The following is a 22,504-nucleotide window of genomic DNA, read 5'->3' as shown; positions in this document are numbered from 1 at the left end:
ACTGCTTGCCAAGCCGTGTATATCCACGGATATCCCAAGCCGTGTATATCACCCATATGTTTCACTGACAGCTGTTTGATTGTGCTGCGCTTGTTGCATATTCCTGTGATGCATTTGTGATGAAACTGATGATTGGGGGATTATCTGGGATCGACTACTTCAGTCTTGATACACAACATGATGTGTGATGATATGTTGCTTTTGCCGTTGTTTTTCTTCAGTGTTTATTCAGTGTGCCTTAATGCCTTTGAAGTACCTTTGAAGAGCATCTTGCAGAAGTTGAGGATGAATGGGAATGGGATGAGATTGTGTGGTGAGACGATTCAACTTTCAACACCTTCAACTTGACGGAAGGAGAACGACAGAGCTCCATTCAGGGTAAGTTCAGATTGTGTGTGTAGTGTGTGCGTGTGTGTTTGTTTGATTGATTTATTTATTAACAGTTTGCACTACATTTCAAGTACAACTCAATACAAAAGTGTGTGACTTGGACGACACCATAAAGCATTACACTTGTTTACAATAGGGCCCACCATTTTCAATTCATCAAAACATTTAGAGACACACGGATATACACAACTACAAAACAGGAAATCATCATAGCAGGTAAAAAGAGAAAATAAGCAGATTTTACGGGGGCCATCGACAAACACCTAGGTTTTTGTAGAAGGCTTGGATGTTCTCTACACCAAAGTTCCCAGAGTGGGAGGGCAGTTTGTTAACCAGCGTTTTTGCAATGTTTGTAAAGAAGATGTTTAAGTAGTTGCCATGGCTACATCAAGTTTGTCAGTGACAAAGGGTGTTGTTCGATTTGATGTTTATGTTTGTAAACCTGGTTTTTAGTTTCTGACCACAGCCTAGCTGGTTTCCAGAGCTCCCGAGGATTGTTTTTGTTTTCCTATATCACTGATAATTTATAAAGTATCATATGGTGCCCACTAATACTGATTTCGCATTTAAAAAAATTAATTAAACCCACACAGTTTCAATTTCATCATGCTGTAAGTCAGTACGAGTAATGTATTCAGTGTATTTGTGAATATACATGCATACACCATCACCGTGTCTGTTTCTGTCGTTTCTGATGATTGAATAGTTCTCTATTTCAACATCAAATTCATCCAGTTTAGTTTCAGAGAAACTCAGTGTGCCTTACCGTTTTTAAATATTTGTCTGATTTCGGCAAGTGTGTGTGTGTGTGTGTGTGTGTGTGTGTTGGGGTGTAAAGAGGAATACCGGAAGACTCGACCCAGGGCGAGTTCTCTCTCTCTGAGAACTCGCTCCGAAAGTGAAGACTTTCCGAGCGATTCGATGCCGATGGAGAAATCCCACATAGTTAAATTACCTCATAGTCATGCTGCATGCGCTGTTGGGCGATGAAGAATTATAATCCAAGGTTTGTCAATCATATTATGGTTTATGGTTGAAAGTAAACCATAATAAGTAAACTTTAAGAAGAGATCTGCAGTCATTGTGCTGCAGACAGTGCAGAGTGCATGAGAGCAGCTCTGCTTGCTAATTGAGTTGACATTTGCACAACTTCACTGCATGGCATTACAGTAATTAGTTATTTGCCAGCACCTGCTCCAATATGCAGATCTTTGAATTTTCGGTGCGCGCACTCACCATGTGAATCCAAGCAGGTCCTCACAAGTATAGGTACAGTACACCGCCAGGCTCCACAAGGTTCTCAGCAATGGCGATAAAAGTTGGGATTTCACTAGTGGCATTATTCAGGCAATACTCAACAGATTGTTATAATTCCAAGTGATCTATAATCTGTGAAGTTTATATTTTCATTTGGGTGTAAGTAATGTTTTTATATGACTTATCAAACATGGTAGGCTATATTTAATGTCCACTGAGCTGTGGTGCGCTTGCCTACACTCTCTCAATGAAGTGAAGAAAAAACTCGCCAGAATGAGAAGAAGAGTCGCCCCGGGTAAAAGTGGCGAGTCTTCTTGTTACCGTAAAGAGTGGTCAGCTGCTTTGCACTTCTTATGTTCTATAATATGTAGCCCCCAGCCAAGACCCGGCCCACAACATCGGGCTCAGCCTGGCGAGTGGGAGACTGCGGTTTAATCCCAGGCTGGGAGCTGGTACAGTATGTGCTGCTGCGTATCACTACAGTATAGTTAAGTGTTTGGTGCTTTCATGTCCCTGTGTATGACCATTCATTTGAGAGATGATCGAGGGGTACTTTGCACTAATGGACTAGTGATGCCCATTAGTGCGTTTAATGTGTGCTGTGTGCGTTTAATGTGTTGTCTAATGCTTTGTGCATAATAAACCACCTGACTGCTTTAAATGACGAGGAGGTGGTTCACTGGTCATATTTGCCATTAGTTGTTTAACATGCCTGTGGTGGTATATAGGCTATAGGCTACTCTGTTCACCCAATCACACCATTTCTTATACTAGGATGATGATCAAAGGTCATGCTGTACATTGTGCCCACCTTGCCTATACAGTATTTGAAAATTGTGGCACCTCATACAGATCGGCGTTGGCAGTGGGTCTGGTTGTATTTGGCAACAAAGTCACAAAAGTCTTCTTGGTGTTCAACTTCGGACAGAGTAAACTACAAATATTACTATACGTGACAAAGAAGTAGAACAGGGTCAAAGTTCAAATGAAACTATTTTGATGGAACTACTTGCATCAAACTCGCATCATACTTGCACGCGTAGATTTGTGTTTACAGGATTTTTGAATACAGGACTTTTACTTAACGTAACAGAGTACATACGTGGTATTGCTTACGCAAGTCTGAGTACTTTTTCCACCACAGACTGTCACTAAGGTGATCGATTGTTCGATTGAATACTTTATTATCAGTTTGCTAAAAGTACAGAGGTACCGTTATACACTAATGCCAAAAGGATAACACAAAAAGCCTTGAGGGATTGTTTCCATTGTGGTCCTGTTAAGTTGTGCACCACCAGACAGGTTACACCCGGTCCGGTCCTCCATCCTGTCTTTATCCCCCTGTCTCCTCTGAACACTTGCACTCCCACCCTGTCTGTCCCAGATGTTCATGTCAGCCCTAAATGTGCTTCTACATTATATACAGTATACAGTACATAGACATTATGAGTCATGATGCTGTTATTGGTGGAGAAAGTAGCATTTCCATAGACACGCGTCACTTTATCGGCCAAATGTTTCTGACAGCTCCAAGCAGCTTTGCCAACACACTACAGTGGAGATCCAGCTGCAGCGTAGCCTCAAGGTTAGAGATCTGTTCTTTGCCCACCAGCGTGCGTGACTGGCTTCATTATAGATCCTGTGTTTATTGATTCAAGTTCATTAAAGCCGTTGCATAATTCATGTCAATGCCAGCCCGTATACCATAATTAGAGCTGGTGCTGGGAATTTCATAGGCGTTTTAGTGTCAGAACACAAGTGTAATTAAGGCTATAGAAAATTGGACATCGCACACTGTAAAATCTGAGTGAACTCACATAGTGTACGGGTCCATTTGGTTACATCTGTACACTCTGACTAATAAATAGATAAAGTAATACTGAAGATTTGACTGTGTAGTTGGTATGGAGACAATGTGCTTCTGCATACACTTTGGAGTAGGCCTATCATTGATTTGAAAAGCAATGTCAGTTTTTCAGAATGATGCAGTGCTGCCATCATGTGGCCATAAACAATATTATACACAATACACTCCCTATCCATGCATGAGATTCAAAGTAGATTTCTTGGGATTTTAAAGGACCACACCTGCTGTTTTGTCTCACTGTATTGTATAGCCTCATATTTTTACAATGTAGAACCAGCCACTGTACTGAGGCTTAGGCTTCTAAAGTCAAGGACACTTCAGTATCACAGTATGTATAGACACATCGGTTTTGGCATGGTTTCTGTTTCTGTAACCATGATATGACCTTACTCGCTTACTGCAAGATACGGCAAAAATATCCCATCAAACAGACCGCAGATTACCCTCTGCTAAATCCATACTTCACAAAGCCCCTTCTCCCAGAATTAATGCTGACATTATCAGTGGGCTCTATTTCTCATCTTGCCAAATGCTACATTGGGGCCCGTTCCCAGAAAGAACAGCCGGGCCAGGACAGTTAACCAAATGGGAGGACAGCTGATGTGTTGGGGAAGCATTACTTTATCCCTGCAGCGATGAAGTTGTGCATGTCGCAATTAAGCCCATATATGGAGATCCCTGATCATCAATATTAGTATATGGATATATGTCAGTACCTGTTCTGACATTCCATATGTTGATCCTTCCCATCCATCCTTCCTCTTCGATGTCTCCCTTTTGACTGATATCTGTCTATTTAAACTCTAGATTGGCCTGCCCCAAAGTTATTTATGCAGCCATGCCCAGCAGCTGGCAAAAAGTTCTCACAGGCCCGACACTGCCACCGCTGCCACCCTTAGATCTCCATATATGGAGCTGACCTGTTCTGACATAACATATTGCACCTATATATATATATATATATACCGGTGTGTGTGTGTATGTATATATATATATAATAAATATATATATATATATATATATATATATATATATATATATATCATATCTGACCTCATCAAACCCTGTACACTCAAGACACACTCCATATATGGCCCCTTTAGGGCAAGGTTGCTTCTCGCCCCCAGGCATCTTACTGGTATTAAAAGGAGAAAATCAACCCGTCTGCTTCTAAATAAGAGGGGTTCTCTGACATTTGAGGAAATATTATTTGGTTTTGTTACAGTATGAAAACTAATGGGAGGTTGTACAAAAACAATGCAAATGTTGCTACTGCTCAATCGTAGTTTCTCTCCATATGTGCGTGTGTATGTGTGCATCTGCTTGTGTGTGCCTGCGTGATCAGATTGATCCCTGTGCAGAGTTTGAAGGGAAATTTGAAGCGTTCATGCCTCATTTCCACAACTGCTTTGGTGTAGTCTGTAGGCCTGCTTTACGGGAGCACTGAGAGATAAGGAAGTGTAACCTGGTGATTCTCCCCCAACAGTCTTGCCTGAGCTGAGGAAGTTGAAACAAAGATTTGCAATAATGTGGTTCTCTTTCTGATTAGGCATATTAATATGAAATACATTTATGGGTTAATCTTTGGGGGGGGAGCTGTGTGCATTCAAGGGTGTATTATTAACATGGCTGGCAACACACTGCTGTTGCATGTCACCACACATTTACTTAATTTACTTGTGTGTTCATATGTATACAGCACGCACGCACGCACACTCGCACTGACTCTCACTCTATTTATTTATCTTTATATGTTTTACTGTCTTGTTTGTCTATTTAGTTTTGCCTGTTTTTATCGTGGCACTGAGCAGCTGTTGTTTGTATAGCTTAAGCAGATAAATCTGCATTTCTATATGGTTCCAACCAGCATCAACAGCTATGTGAAGATTTAATCGCGTGCATGTGCGTGTGTGTGTTGTGTTTGGTGTGTGGTGTGTGTGCGCACAATACACCATATTCTAATAGCCTACTGCAGTGTATATACTGTAATAAAGTCATAAAGTTTGAAACCACCTAAGTGTCATTTCAATCAGAACATTGTCAGGTCAGTTATCATGACCAAGCCTTTGAGCATGGGATTTATTTAACCCCAATCTCTAGGATTATTCACACCTGACACCCCTGGTCTAGGCCGTCAACAAGAGACCTCCAGAGTTCAAGAGACCAGAGATAAGAGAACAGAGACAAGAGATCAGAGACCAGAGACGAGACAATTCTTATATGTGTATTTATGCATATACCGGTAACTTTTTGTCTTTGAAAGGTCTTTTTATTGAACATCAGGGAGTAGCTAACCATTTAAATTTAGTGGAAGAACGGACGGGGCAGCTCTACTGCCCTTACAGGTTTAATGTCTGAAAGGTCCACACTTTTCTAGTTTGATCAGCAAGATTCATTAGATTATACTCATCATGGTATTATAGAATTTGTGATCCTAAAACTGCATCAAATGCAAGAAAGACATAACCGGTGTAAGATGCAATCATATGGAGGGTGATCCATTAGTTGGAACCAAAAATAAATGTGAAAGTGTCTTCCCTGTAAGAGTACAGGGAAGACCACCTCGGCTCGCACCCCTCGATATACAGCAGTGTTGATTTTTAGCAATTTCTGTCTTTGGAATAAAATTAAATTTAGTTTTAGTCACATTTTAGTTATCTGAAATGTTTTAGTATAGTTTTAGTCGACTAAATATACGATTTTAGTTGACTAAATATACAGTTTATTTTGTCAACAAAACAATATTTTGGCGGGCCTTGATGGCATCGTAATGGCTGATTCGAGTCATTCGACACTTGGTTGCATGCTGAAAATAGCCAATCTACAAGCTCACATCACAACGCTGCGATGCATTGTGAGCTTGTAGTTGTAGATATGCTATTTTCAGAGTGCAACACCCAAGCGCAACCAAGCATAAAATTCCTTTTCTTTAAGTTCTACTGCATCTCTTCTCCACTAACTAGTATTAGTCTACAAGGCTGACTTTATGCAAATGTAAGGTAATTCATGTGAGATAGCGCCAATGATGACATGACACATTGACACATAATGGATGTGGCACTGAAGGGCTTAAGTTCTGAAATGGATGAGTTTGGGACTGATCACATGCTTACCTGATGGTCCTGCATAATGCATAAGAATCACTACTTCTGACCAAATCCCCATCTCCATTTGCAGAAATTTGCCCCAAACCTGCTTTGAGGTGCCTTTCTTTGATGTGGGATATCTTCAAATTGAAGCTAATAAAGCCTGATTTATATTTTTCGAGTTTTGGCGTGGGGCACCACTGTACGGCGTTGGTCAGCTTGTTGTGTCATGTCAAGTATCCCCAAATTGATATGTATTTGGCATCTATTTTGTGCTAGGGACCTCTAGAGGCAAATATTTGAATTAAATATGTTTGATTTAAAATTGAATTTATATTCAATATTTCCCAAAAATGTTCACTATTTTCCCTGCTATTCTTGAATCGACAAAGTATAAAATATGGTTAAAGTTTACTGGTATGTCTGTCTAGTGTCTGAGAGACTTTGTTGATGCAGGATCACCACCGTGTAAATAAATGATGTTGCTGTGATCATCATGTACAGCAACACCCGGGATTGAAGCCCAGAGTTCCGGGCAGGGTTAAAGGGGAAAGAAAAAGAAGGAATCCTATCAACATGCTAAAATAACCAATGTTATTGTGAAACATCTAAAGTGCCTTAAACCTTTGCACAGTATTGTGTATCAGTGTTAATTTTGTTGACTAAGACTATAAAAGACTAAGATTTCTTCAGAAGATTAAATAGGACTGTCTAAGACTAAATGGTGTTTTATTCAAAAGACTAAGACTAAATCAAAATATTTAAAAAAATTAACACTGTTTTGTATGCAGTATTCCTTTCAAATAAACATGTTATCATATTCTCATGAGTTGGAATAACAGTAAAAAGCACTGGATCACAGGCAAACTTCCAATAATCATCTGAGAAATTAAAGACGCACATGGAAAAATGCTAAAGACAATTTATTTGTTAGACACTCATCAGAAAGAAAATCAACCACCTGAAGAATGTCTTCCTGAAATACACCATTTGATTGGCAGTGTGAAATAAGGCAAAGGGCTTGAGATCGTATTTTATACACTTTTGCACCAATAATAAAACAGTTATACATTCACTTGTTACCATAAATATATTTATGTGTATATTTTTCTGATATATCTTTGTACTTTCCATATACCAACGATAGACTTCAATTAGCAGGGAGTGGGGGTGTGGAGTGTTTTGTACATCGTAAAAATCCATTAGTCTTGATTTAACTCAGATGTGTACAAATGGACCTGTAAGGGTATCTTGGGAGTTAAATGAACACGAGGATGTACTGCGTACGAGCAACACTCATACAGGGGCAAACGGCAGCAGCTACATGATTTTAAAAGATCAAAGTTTGAGATCAGGGTTTATATGTCATCAGCAAACTACCCATAAATACTGCTAAATAATACACTTATCGACTTCTGTACGAGTAACATGACAGGAGATAAACATTCTAGTCCGTTAATATTTCTTCTCAGTTTCACTACTGTAGTGATGTAGGCCTAGTTACTGCTCTTTGGCTTTGTAGGGCAGCAAACATGCAAGGTCTGTCACAATTATTACATAATCGCCTAATAGCAATTATTTGAGATAATCCCATAGTTTGCATAATCGTCAACATTGTTCCCATGTTGAAAAATGTCCATACATTTTCAAATATAAAAAAACTGTGGAAATAGCCGTTTTACAAGCTTACACAAGCTTCTATTTCCACTATTGTTTTAAAACATTTGAAAGTGGAAAGTTATTAAATATGTCAACAAGTTATTTGTTATATCTGCCCTGTGAACGTTTTTTTTATGAGCCAAATAGAAGTGTATTTTCTATGGATGTGTTCCAATGTTCAATGACAAAAACACAATTAAATCGTTAAGCGCAATCGTTTGTGACAATTAATCGTCAAGTGAAATGTCATGGTAGTGACAGCTCTAACTGTAATTATGCGAGAGCTTTTTGTGGTGAGAGTTTGAACTCTCAACATCTCCTGAACAAGGAATACAGTATATTGTTCTTTTGCAAAGCCAACGCACTACACTGATAGAGTTTTCATAGAATAGCCATCACTTTAAAGCATAGTATACCGTCAAAAATCATGACCATAATATCATACCATAATATGCATTGTATGTTCATTTGAAAAAAATAAAATTATAATAGGTTGAATGAAATATTGATTATATGAGGAGTTTCATTACAATGTGAGATATCCGCCATTGGAAATAATACACCACTCTACAAAACCATTTGCTTGCATGGCTATAATAGCAGTGGTGAAGAGCATTTCGAATTCTCAGTACTTTTACTTCTACTCTACTACATCTCAGATCAAAATATTGTACTTTTACTCCACTACAATTATTTGAAACTTTATTTACTTTGTAGATTTAGATTTAGAATATACACTTCAGCCCTATATACATTTCCGCCATTTAAAAATGGCCAATCTGCTATTTTCAAAACTTTTGAGTACATTTTGATGCCAACACCTCTGTAGTTTTACTCAAGTACATTTTTAATTCTGGACTTTTATTTGTAACAGAGTATTTCTACATTGCAGTATTTGTACTTTTACCTACAGTACCTTTTCCACCACTTTGCTTTTGTAGTAAACTCCACTCAACCTTTGCCTTCACAAGGGTATTGTGCTCGGTTTTAAATCACTTTCAATAAAAAGATTGAAATGCATATCATTTGTCATGAAATAGTTGAGAACCACTTTGAGAACCACTTTCTGTTTATTCAGAAAACTGTTTTTTGCGAGCCACCTTGGTGTTTTCATGATTCAGCTGTTTGCATTTTGGCTCAGCACCAAAGACTGAGGAGGATGTGCATTATTTTTGTCTTTGAAGCTCCACTCCCACCTGGCCGACACTGTGAAAGCAAACCGAATACTACGATAATTGTGTTTGCTCAAAATCTATATGGGAGTTAATGGTTCTAATGGTTATGTGTCATCCTTATTGATTGCTGAGAAAAATAGAAAGATACAGTCTTGTTAAGTTGTTCACAAAGGAACCCTGTTCAGAGTGAACAGGGTTCGTGTGTGTGTGTGTGTGTGTGTGTGTGTGTGTGTGTGTGTGTGTGTGTGTGTGTGTGTGTGTGTGTGTGTGTGGGTGTGTGCCTGCGAGCGCAGATGTGATTGTGATGATTTAAATGAGGTACTGTGAGTGAGTGTGAATGGAGATACTATAGCTTGCTTGATTCATACATTGAAGTGTGACATGGCAGGCGAAAGTATGAATTAGGCTATGCGGGTATATGTTATGTTGTTGTTATTAGCCATTGTGAGAAAGAAGGCCAAGTGAAGTTCATCTACACCATCTCTGCAGCTCCCCCCTTTTGGCAATCATCTTTAAGTACATTATTTGATTTTGTTTTCAAATGATGGCTATCTCATTTTTGAACAAAATTCTTGTCCTATACTCTCATGGTATTACTCAATTGATGACATCAAAAATTAATGAATCACTGGATATAGCCATATAGAAATACATATACATATAGAAAAATATATAATATATCATCTGAATGCCCAATGTACAGTACAGTTTTACACATCAGTGTCAGAAAAAGCGCAAAAGACAGTGCTGTGTGGTGGTTATGATATTTATAAAGATTAATGAGGTATGACAAGTCTAGCTTAACTGATGGTCAGATGAACTTACGGTTTCTGATTCAATAGATCAACATGGAAAAGTAGGGCTTTTTCCTTTTTGTGAGGAAAAACACAAATGGGGTAATAATCACTAACTAACAATTTTAGTATTTTTTTTGTTAATCTGTCATGATGTTAGTCATATACTGTACCTGTCTCCCATTTATTTTTTCGTTGTAAAAAGAGTATAGCGAGAAGGAATGATTGTAATGCCAACAAGCCTAAAGGAAGCCTGCTAGCATCAAGTAATCTGTATCCAGATGTCTACTGAATTATGGACATCTGGAGGTACAAAAGGCTACTGAGTGCAATACAAATTCAAGCTGGGCAGCACTTCACACTTAAACACACACATAGTGTCTTCATTAGGTTACTGTAGTATATGCAGACTGAAACCACATGGATTTATGTTTTAGTATGCACTGATACATTGAGGTATATTGATGCCAGCCACGGTTCAAATAGTTGATGCAAGTTTTCACATTTACAAAATGCTGTTTATCCAATTTGTTAAAAATATCAGTGGCCTTGGCCATTTAATGTATATGTATGTAATATTATATAGACATACTGTAGATTGTACATGACTATATTTGCACCTACTGTTGGAACATGGTATAAAGCCTATTTAGGGGCATACAATTAAATAATTTCAACATTACCTTGCCATGTAATCAATGTGGGGATCAACAACAGGCACATTACATTTTAGGAAAGTACGGAACCATAATCGGTCATTTTGTGTTGGAAAGGAAGATGACTGTTAGATTCCAACATTACCTAATAGTCTAGGTAGGAAACTGACTTCTTGTCCACGCTGCCAAACATAGTGGCTGATGCATTCCATTAATTGATTGATCGTTTGACCTCGGCACAATCTCAAATTTAGTTCTCATTTTCCACACATATATTATGCTATACTTTACTGTAGAGTACAGTAGTACACAAACTTGCTTCCCTTCAACAGGCCACACAATTCACAATAGATACTTTACTTGGACTTCATTTTGTGACTAAATACTTGGACATAATTAGCCTTCCCAAATATATTCCTGTGATTTAATGTATTTCTCTCTGTACTGTGCAGGTTAGAATGGTTGACATGAGGTGTAAATATGGAGGAATGTTGATTTTTAATTGAAGAAAAGTCTTCAGTCAGTTTAGTATAAATCTTTAAAAGGCTTGGAGTAATTAAACATCAGATAGTCCATGTAGTAAAAGTCGTAGATCCGCTGGCGCTCCCACGCGCTGACCTGTGCAAAGTATTTTTGCGTGAGGCGCACAGAGGTCCGCTCAGCACCAGGGTTCCTATCCTTGAAATTTGGCAGCGTGAGGTTGCGTGGCGCCCCAGTCCGTCTGAGGAGGAAGTTGGACTCCTCCTCCATGTTCTCAAACTTGCCGATGAAGTTGTAGTCCAGCAGGCAGGGGTTGCACAGCTGGTTGGCGGGCTCCCAGTGAATGTCCATGCCCACGGGCCGGTGCACGTCCAGCAGGTAGCGCACAAATTCCTGGAACGTGACGCCGCTGCCCGTGCTGAGGGCCGTCCGGGACGCGTTCGCCCTGTACTTGGAGATGATGGGCTTCCCGAACAGCGAATGGTAGTAGTTGTTGGGGTTCTCGAACTTGTCCCGGTACGCCGACACCAGCCTCTCCAGCGGCTCACGGACGAACACCACCTTGGCGTAGGTCTCCAGGCGGTGCATGATGCTGTCGTGGTCGAAGCCGTCCAGCCTCTTGAGGTGGTTGCCGTAGTGGACCGTGTCGTGCTTGATGCTCCAGGTGTCGGGCGCCTGGCCTGCCATCACCATCAGGGTCCTCTTCCAGTTGGAGCAGCCCGCCTTGGGCACCTGGCAGTACAACAGCTTGTACTTGTCCTCCACGAAGATGTTGGCCACGTGGTGCTGCGTGATGGTCCGGGAGATGCTGCTCTTGTATTTGGCGCAGATCTCCTTCATCAGCTGCCGCCGTGCCTCCAGCGTGCCCGAGAGTCTGCTCCAGCTCTCCGGCGGGAGGGAGCCCGAGGCAGAGGAAGAGGAAGAGGAAACCACCGACGAAGAGGCGTTGTTGTTGTTGTTGCTGGACGGCTGTAGCAACATGGGACTGGTCTTCAGCAGCTTCCTGTGGCGCTTGGTGACATGGAGGGAGCCCATGTCGTGCTCCCGAGACCCGGGAGTGGCCGTCTGCCGCCTGCTCCTCTCGAAGTCAGGGAACTGCATGGGAGGGATGGGGCTGTGCAGGCCCTGAGCTGCTCTCCGCTGGCCCCCCTCTGGGTGAGGCCTGGGGCCCTCTCTGTCCTGAGTGCATAGCGTCTGGAGCACAAACCATACAACGTTAAACAGACATGCACACACAATTTACAATTTAGGCATTTAGCCTCTTTACATTTAAGCAAAAAACAAAAGCATGGCATACATTTAAGCAAAAACAAAAAGCATGGCATACATCACATAAGAGATACAGTAGTTCAGTGGTTCTCATGCGATTATGGAAGGACCCCCACATTGATGGCCGCGGACCCCGTCGGAAAATGTTTTGTGCCAGGGACCCCCCCCCAAAAATATAAAAAATATTCAAAACGTTACAATACTAATTTATAAATGTTACTGTACTATCAAGATTTATTTATTTGTATTCAAAACCTGCAGATGTCCAAGCTTTTTGCCACACTGTGAACTTGAAAATGAGTGTATTAACACATTTCGCTGGGGAATGGGATCCCCCGGAACTCCAACCCCCAACTGTCCAAGGACCCCTGGGGGTTCCCGGACAGCACTTTGAGAACTACTTGTTCTGTCTGTCTGCAGCAGACACTATGGCAGACAGATATAACTATTATGTTATTTTTTTCTTTTAGACTGTATTCCTTCATTGTACAAATGAATTGGGTCCTTGGTTATAGGTCCTTGGTTAGGGTGGACTCATTCACCCGTTTCTCTGTAATTCAGCACGTCCAGACAGATGGTCCGCAATGCATGAAGAGACCACTTGGTGGCAGTGTTTGTCTTTGCCTTAAATCAGCTCTCGCTGATTGAAACTGGAACTCTGCTTGTGCTTCTAACTGAAATGTCATGCACTGAGCACAATGACACCCACGACCCATCCATAAACTGGAGCTGTAATACCATATAAATGTATTATAAACACTTAATGGGAAAATCTAAATTAGAATCATCTACTGCCTGATAGCCGTCGGATGACACCCAGGGCCACTGTGTATTGTGACATTTTATTTCAATTAGAAGTCCTAATCGTGTAATAAAGCCAATGGACTGGATGTATAATTTCAGTTTTACAACAGGCGAGGTGATGAGACCATCATGAATCTTGGCTCATCCTCCCAATCTCCTCCCTTCTATTAAATCGGTCATCATCAAGCCCTTTTTTAATCCCGCAGGTTGATCTGCATTGAGGCCACAGACTCACATTTGATATGATTCTTATCTTCTCCAGGACGCCAATCTACATTGTAAAAGCCTCAGTGACAGTTAACTATGAGAGGGTACAACATGGAACCAACGGGACATCTCAAAGTGGAGCCTGTGGACCCACAGGGGTCCTTAGGGGTGGAGGTCCAGGGGGTCCCTGGACAAATGTGTTAATACAGCAATCACAATCATTTTCACCACTTTATCCATATTGTATACGAAAATATCAGCTAATTCATCTGCTATTTCTGAGGGTCTACTGGGGGTCCCTGGCACAAATCATAGAGAAGATTGTGTACACATCTCAATGCCTATATTTAGGCCAGGTGCAGTGTGCAGATCTTCTTTCTCTTCCTTGATGGTCCCTGGCACAAAACCTTTTCAGATGGGGGTCTATGGCCATGGCTATATATATATATATATATTGGCAGAGAGTTTAGCGCTTGGGTTCCCAAACCTTTCCATGCCAAGGACCCTGAAATAGCTATAGCCTCTGGTTGCAGCCCCCGTGTTTTTAGAAATCCCCAAAATAGCAAAAATTGAATATTTTTTTATTTATTTATTTACACTGTGACATGCCCACAATCGAGACGCTAGGTTGAAAGTGGTTAAACTGGGCCCCTACCTAAAATATATGGTTTTAAGTTGGCATAACCTAACCACCATGGTGGTTAGTAAAACAGAGAGATGTGTTGGGGTGAGCAGTGAGTGGCTTTTCACCGCGGCTCAGTGACGTCATGTTGTAATTTTCCCAACCACCGCTGTGAATTAGGTTATCGATAACCTAGTAAAAACGGGAGTATGCGTGAGCCTCTCTCTCTTCCATCCTTCAGACGCTGCATTACCGATGCTAGGCAGAAACGCAGTGCCCCACACGCCATGCCTCCATGCCCTTTCCTTTCCAGGGATGTGGAAAGACTAAGGGCGAGGCTGGCGTTTGACCGTGGCCATTAGTCCGCTTGTGTCTCTGGGCATGCTGAGTCTATACGATGGGAAGGCTTGGCCTCTCTCTGCACACTGATGCTATCAGCCTGGGCTGAGGGGTATAGCAGTCTGACTGGGGACTGTTAAAACTGATAAGGCACACATGCAGCTTTTAAAAGTGAGGCCTGCCAGGGGAGCCAATTGGAAAGAAGAGGGAAAAAGGAACATTATAATGCGAACGTATAGCAGATCGAACTCACAACGCATCACAATGCGCCACATTGTGAGCTTGTAGATCGGCTAATTTCTTTTTTCACAGTTCACACTTTCTTTAAATTTATCCCCACTATTATATGGTCCTTGGCATGGAAAGGTTTGGGAACCTGTGTGTAAACTGATAAGGGGTGTTACTGTTGGCACACGCCTGCGTACAGTACATGTTTGTTTTGATGGGATAAATGGAGCAAACACTCACCTCTCTGGACTGCCGCGGGGTGCCCCCGAGCTTCACGCCTGCACAGGGAGAGAAGGAGAGGAGAGAGGGGAAAAACAGCACTTTATAAGTAAATATGTTTTTAGTTTATTGCTGTGCAAGATAACTGGCAAGACAGGAAAAAAAAAACATTGATGCAATTTAACGCTTCCTATAAGCTAGCTTGCCCACCACTGAGCACTGGCACTTCTTTTGATGCGCTGCTTGGTACACAGGGGGGACAGACAGGTAGCTCTATCTGCGTAATGAGCTGCCACAAGCATGGAAAGTATTGGTAAATGACTTGTGCTGCCAGTAGTTGTAAGCACAGAGGGGGGAGATGCAGAGGAAGGGAGATGTATGAATAGAAGGAGGAAGAGAGAGAGAAGGGGGGGGGGGGGGGCTGTTCTATTTTTGAGGGAACGAGAGCAAGTGAACAGTAACGACTTAAGACAGAGTGAGAGAGGGAGATGGAAAGGAGTGAGAAAGAGTTGGAAAAATAAAGATGAGAGCCACAGCCTATACAGTCATTAGTGGTGGAAGGAGGGAGAGAGAGAGAGAGCTCCAGTGACAGATAGATTGGTTTTGGTGGCGGGCGGCAGCAGCCATCAGAGGACTGCAGGAAGGACAGGTGGCTTGTGCTCTGGCAGATGTTAGCCGGCAGGACAGCCCAGATGTGTCTTTAGTGGTCTGTCTTCCAGCTGGCTGGACATCTTCTTTTCCCACTCCCCCACTACCACCCTCTCCCCTTCCCGTTATCCCCCATGGACCCCCATAACCACACCGCCCCACCCACCCCCTCACCCCCACATCCCCACTGATGTGTAATCAGAGTGACAGCCTGGAAGCTCAGGCTCCACGGCTGCTGATGGTGGCAGGCGTACACCTCTGCCTGAGTGGCCTGTCACTTCCAATTTGAGGCCGGAATTGATAGGAACCTGGAGAGATGGGGTGGGGAGGATGAATTGAGGGAGGGTTGGGAGTGGGGTGGGGCAGGAAGACGCTATAGGGCCACAACCTTCCCTAAGGGATGAGATCTTGCAGCGTCTCCAGCTTAAAACACAGCAGCACAGTCGGAGGGGAGACACTGTACCACCGTGATATGTTGCAATGTTCTTTTTAGTTTAGCATGCACCAGAGAGTGGTGTGTGTTGGGTAAGGGTTGTGTCTGGCCCTCTCTACATGTAGAATTTATTTTTTCTCCCTCCCGACTCCTCCGTTCTAGTGGAGGAGACACGAGGATGGGTGGCGCTCAGCGGCACTGGCGCTTGACATTTTCTAATCTTGTTCGGGGCTCGCTCCTGCAACATTGATCCCCTAACCCTAATGATAGCCCGTGAATCTTTGATGTCAGTTTACAAATATAAAACCCATGAATATTTATCACGACACACACACGCCAGCCACCACCGAACCCCGTGAAAACATAGGCTACAAGTACAACGGGAGCGATAGTGTTATGAGGCCACACATCCCCCATCTCCCTCCCGCGCTGCTAGGCCTCGGCCATCCCCGCCAAGATACGCGCTTTGATATTGATCCAACAAACCCCATCGAGGTGGTAATTGAAATCTCCACAGGTCTAATTAGATCCCACGTGGAGTTGTTTTTCGTTAGGAGGTTGTTAAGATGTTGTCACAGACGTAGATGACTGTTGATACTGTGTGGCCAAGAATGGGCGATAGGCCCATTCGTTCAGAATACTTAGTGCAGTGTCGGTTGTCCTTAACTCAAAGTACACTGTGAAATCCTCAGCGTTATTATGGTCTCTTCTGGGTTCATTTGGTTACATTTGTAAGAGTTACAAATGAAGGATCACGTTCGTTCATGCAGGGCACGGGAGTCAAATACGCCTCAGCTGTAATCAGCTGTCAGTCTGCTGATTGTTCTCAATCAGCTACGCTTTTCTACACACCAATCACACCTCATTCCCTCAACGAGGCGGTCTGTTAAATACAGTGCCCTCCTACACTGCTTTGCAATTGCTGCCACACGCTGCTGCTGCCTCCACCACCCCAGCCTCCACATTATACTGTAGCATTTTCTCAAAACATTTAAACTGAAATTCATGTGTGCACGGCTCTAAACTGAATTCAATGAATGTTCTATGGCTTTAATATTAAAATGCATTCAAGTTGGCATGCTACTTAGGATACATCATTAAGGCCAGTTCACACCAATGCAACTCTTTGCAACTCCTTGCATAGAAACAATGTTTTAAGAGAGGAGCCATTTGTATTCCGTTGCTATAATAAAGAGTCAAATGGATTAATTAACACAGCGAGTTTCACTATGTAGCCAGTGAGACTATTCTGTCTGATTGCTGAGCAATCTGAATCAGTCTGGACAACAAACAAAGTAAATACAATGGGTTTGTTCTCTTGTATGTTTTATCCCCACCTCAATCCCCGCAGCTGCTCTGTGAAGCGCTTAGCGCTGCTGTTGTTCACCAGATAGGTCGAAAGTGTGTTAGAAATGAATATGACCCAACTCTCCACCAATCTTCACCAATCTAAAAACACAAGTTATACTGTAGGATTAACATTTGCCTGCATCAGAAAAATGCAATTTCTTTTTTTTGTGAGACAAAGTGACTTCTGATTAAATCAGCCCTTTCTGCATAATTCCAAGTAATGTAATGAGATGAAACTGAATCTAATTTTGTTTCGTTTTCGTAAACATCATTTATCTCTGTAGTGCGTGTTTGGTCACGGCTAATATTTGCTGTTTGATTGCAATTTCACAGTCAGTCAATTCCTTTCATGGTAAGTATTAATGCTATTGATTTTCACTGTCGTGTTGTGATGCAGTGATGAATTGTTAACAGAGGTTTAATCTCTTGGAGCTCTGGTACAAGGTTTTTTTTTTTTGCACCATCATTTTCTTTGCCATGTAAAGACTTTTTCCAGTTCAACAGTGATGTGCACCACTTCAATACGAGACAGGCAAATCATTTACATCTCCCAAAGTTCCGTACTGGTCTGTGTCAGTTCTCCATCAGATACAGGGGGCCCCAGCTATGGAACACCTATACAGCAATCTCATCAAATTCTTCTTCATTAAAAACATTTAAGTTTAGGACCCACTTATTGACCAGATCACTTAATTATAATTTATTTGTATCATCTATTCTTTTCTCTAATCATGTAGATAACCAAAAATCCTAATCATGTTCTTGTTGTGTTTTTGTTTTGTTGTTTTGATCATGTACCCCATCAGGACCCCAAAAATTATGTGTTTGGCCACCTCCGACCTCCATTTCGGCAGCGGCTCCGGAGGTAGAGTACTTGGAAACCTAAGGCCCCCGGTTTTATTTTCAGCTCCTCATGGCAAAGTGCTCCTGATGAGCACGTTGGTGCCTTGCATGGTTTATTCCACCATATCATCGGTGTGTGAATTGTTGAATGTGATGTACATTGTAATGTAAAGCGCTATAAATGCAGTCCATTTACCATCTCAAAATATTTAGTTCCAGGGACCTCTAGAAGCAAAGATTTGAGTTGAAAATGTATATTCAAAGAGCTCCAAGTTTATAGCTATGAGCTTGTATATCTGCTATTTTGTAATAGCTAAATAAATCTAAAATGACACGGATGCTTTCAGAGAGAGAGAGAGAGAGAGGGAGAAGTACTGTATGTTATGCACTTTGTTTTGCTGGCAATCTCGTTGGTAATTTAGCTGACACCAGGACGTGACTGAACAGTGGAATTGAATCATTGACCTTGTCCTCGGTTGTCCTCCTCCTCCTCATGCCTCAGTCCTGAACATCCTCTCCTTTGCTGACAAAGGCCTCTGAATATTCATACTGTCAGTGTTTATGGGGAGAGAGCTGTGTGTGGACTGTGGAGAGGGCTTGAAAGGGTGCACACATCATTAGTGGGGCTTCTGCAACGCCAACACACATTTGCTCTCCTGCCACTGTCTCCAAGGCGGGGCATGAGGACACAGTAACAATGTGAAACAATGATTATTAACAATAATTATATGCCATCCTCTAGCTATGGGAGGACTTTTCTGGCGTTTCTGTTCTGGTGTAGGAGTGGATGGAATTGGCAGGGCAGTTCGTAATGACACAACGTGTTGTGCAGAGAACTAACTTTCATAAATAGTCATTCAACACATCCAAGTGACTGACCCCGAACTGGGGCTGGGCAATTTATGGATATGGTATCTTAATGATATAGAGGGTATGCACGTGACATCATCATATAGCGGCTAGCCTATCCTGGAAGTGCGGGAATGCCTACTGGGTGGCAAAAAAAATACTTTCTGGCGTACCACCTGTTTTGAATTTGCATGTGATGCAGGAGGTTGCTTTACTGATAACGAGCGCTTCCAAACTCTGACACTTGAACAATAATCATCTGCAAGGAAGTAGCTCAACATGTCTACTGTGGATTATTATTAGCCTAAACAAACACTTTGCAGATAGAAAGAGGATAATTGATCAAGCTTTTTGTACAGCTGCAATGTTGGTGAGTTTGACGTTGTTTAATACAGTCAGATAGGACTTTTCTATTTGGATTTGGGAAATTGCATCTAGTTGCCACCTTGCTGGCAAGATGGGCGTGGTCTGCATATGTTGTGATATATTTTACCACACCCTCCTACCACCATCTATTCTACAAACTGCACTCACTGACTGTACAAAGGCTTCTCAGCCTGGTTGTTCATGGGAATAGGGAGTCCTGGCTTCTAGTGTGTGTGCTGGTTTATCAGAGAGGAAAATGCTTGAGAACAGCGGTATTATGCTCTTAAGCCTAGTCTCAGGTTGTTATATTGGGAGATAAAATGGCATTGAGGCATTCAGCAGTTGCTGGGGGTGAAAGGGGTGTGGGTATAGGAGAAGCTGAGGGAACAACGTATACCACAAGTTTGATGGCTGATGTGTGACACCGCGAGCAGAGCCGGGGATAGGCAATTGATTGCTTTGGGCTGACGGCTTACTGCTGGCAGAGCCTCCTAAAAGGCTATATCTATAATAGTTGTTGAAATACTGTCACGCTGCTACTGTTTACATGACGACTTACAGGCCTGGAGATTCTCTTCCTCCCTCCCCCACCTCCCCACGTCCACTCACTCAGGTTGACTTTTAGTTTGAACACTGACAGCGTTCCACACCTAAAGACGAGTCTTCCACACCTAAAGACGAGTCTAGTCTTTATAGGAGAACAGAGAAACCGGGTTTTGTATCATCAAACATATATTTCAAACGTATCAAGAGAGACATATCCCAACTAAACAGGAAATGCATTATTTAGTAGACCAGAAGCAGAGATGCTAATATACTGTATCCCCACCGTCCATAGAGGGGGGTGTGGGCAGGTATTTTCACCCCCCCCCCCCCATTTAAATGAACCGTCAACCCGGTGTATGGGACTGGCGAAAGTACTAGTAGTATCTTGTACTAGTATGTTATGGATGAGGATACAGATGGATCAAGTGGAGCTCTAGTCTGAACCTGTAAAGTTATCCAATCAAATGAAACCCACCCCAACGCAACCCACTTTGTCATCGTGATCCCTGTGACCTATTACTAAATTTAACTCTGAACTGCCTCGTAGCCAATTTACAGCACCTGACAGCGGGTGGGGTGGGGGGGTTAGAGTTGATAGAGTGATTAGTGCAGCACATAAATTATATCTTATTCATGATGCCACGCAAGCTTCGCCTCGCGACCCCTGACCCCATATGAAGGTCAACAATTGGACAGAGCCATAAATCCTTGATATCACGTGCTCTTATTAGTTGGGATTCACAGGAGGAGGGGGGGGCGGGGAACCGTGGTTCTTACAACATCCTCCCCCACTACCAGCACATTAAATCTGCTCACCTTTCCATAATAGATAAATTAAACATTGGTTTGGCTCATCATTCTTGCCGACGACATGCAGGGCACCGGCGAATGCACACTAAACCTAGAGCATCAATATTGGGATCAGATAAAATCCTGAGCATTATGGCGAAGGGGTTGTTTGTCATGTGGGTCCATCCATGGCAGTATTTATTTTATTTTTTCTACTGTGGTGAGTTGCCATGAATGCTGGGTGTCTCGTCAACATCAAGTCAGTGCTTAAAGGATGACTTCACCCATTTTCAACCTATCTTCATATATTTGGTCCTCAGTAATGCTCAATATAATATGGGGAAGATAAAACATCCGCACACTGTTTTTAAGCTCCAACGTTTCAGTCCTTGAAGACCTACACGGTCGAAACGTTGCGCATTAAAAGTACGTTTTTCAGCTTAGGAACAGTGTGGAGGAAGTTTTACTGTATCTTCTCCTTGATTATCACCTTGATGCCTTGACTCTGAGTTCACAAATTCACAACACAGCCTCAATCTGGGACTGCGCAGGGATTGGCGTTGACCCACGTCAAGGCGTACCAATCAGGGATTGGCGTTGACCCACGCCAAGGCGTACCAATCAGGGATTGGCGTTGACCCACGCCAAGGCATACCATTCAGTGGCAGCTACGGGCGGGATCTTTGCGAGACCAGGTGTGGCGGCATTGAGAAGCGTCTGTTGCAATTCTATTTCCTATTGCCTTAAAATTGGAAAATCGTCTTCTATTCTTGGAAGCAAGCAAAGACATGACCTACACATGTGACACGATAGTTAGTTTTTGTGTTAAACCTAATGCTATCAGACTACAGAGATTTCAGATGGAAGTAGCTTGTGAAACAAGTGTGAAGCAAGCTTCTTCAATCCGGCGAAGTCAGGTTATTGATGTCAAGCACCTGGCCTAAATGTGCACACAATCTTCTCTGTGAACAATATTATATGGTACCATTTTTGTCTACTCGGTCTAACGGTGACATCATTGATGGGAAATCCAAGCTAATAGAAACTGCAGGCTTTCTATTCCTGGAAAGTTGTCATGCTATAGTATAATGGAAGCCATTGTTCTTGTGTTAAAAAAACAACTGCCTGGGCCCTGGCTCAGCGGTCCAGGCACCTTGGCTGGTAATCCAGTCTGGCAGTGTGCCGCGGGTTCGACTCCCGATCCCAACGGCCTTTACTGCATGTCTCCCCCCCCCATCTCTCTCCCCATTTCCTGTCAGCCTACTGTCTGTCCCTCCATAAATATAAAATAAAGGCGAAAGCCAAAAATAACTAATTTAGAACAACTAAATAACGATGATGTCACTGGTAGGCAGGTTTATACAATTTTCTCATCCGCGTTAGTGATTATATGAAGATAGTTTGAAAATGGGTGAAGTGAAGCGGATGTGCGGATATAGGTTAGGTTCCTTTACTATTTAATGTTTAATCCGTTGGATCGACTGGTCTGCTGTGCACCTTTGGTAACTTGGTATCTTATAAAAGTGGCCCAAAAAAAGCCTCTTCATAAGGGGGTTTATTTTTCTTGTTTTATGTGTCCCCATAAAATAAACTGTGCTAGCGTTCTAATGATGACAATTGGCAAGAAG

At 42.3% G+C, this 22,504-nt stretch overlaps 1 protein-coding gene and 1 long non-coding RNA gene across 2 annotated transcripts in view; one reads left to right on the top strand and one right to left on the bottom strand.

The window, feature by feature from the left end:
- Positions 1–231: 231 nt before the first annotated feature.
- The window catches only part of LOC308333244, an 84,901-nt gene continuing 62,628 nt past the window's right edge, over positions 232–22,504 (top strand). The window contains exon 1 of the long non-coding RNA XR_013965785.1: positions 232–378. This is a non-coding gene — a long non-coding RNA (uncharacterized lncRNA). The remainder of the gene's footprint in view (positions 379–22,504) is intronic.
- Positions 11,410–22,504, bottom strand: part of chst8 (carbohydrate (N-acetylgalactosamine 4-0) sulfotransferase 8) — a gene marked incomplete at both ends in the record, with an annotated part of 190,000 nt that continues 178,905 nt past the window's right edge. Inside the window, 2 exons of the mRNA XM_080789378.1 lie at positions 11,410–12,558; positions 15,074–15,111. Coding sequence (XP_080645504.1) covers positions 11,410–12,558; positions 15,074–15,111 — 1,187 coding nt within the window. The remainder of the gene's footprint in view (positions 12,559–15,073; positions 15,112–22,504) is intronic.

The sequence above is a fragment of the Protomyctophum bolini genome (assembly GCF_963924005.1).
Source record: "Protomyctophum bolini genome assembly, chromosome: 1".
In the NCBI taxonomy this organism is placed as follows: Eukaryota; Metazoa; Chordata; class Actinopteri; order Myctophiformes; family Myctophidae; genus Protomyctophum; species Protomyctophum bolini.
This window is presented reverse-complemented; position numbering and strand designations above follow the sequence as displayed.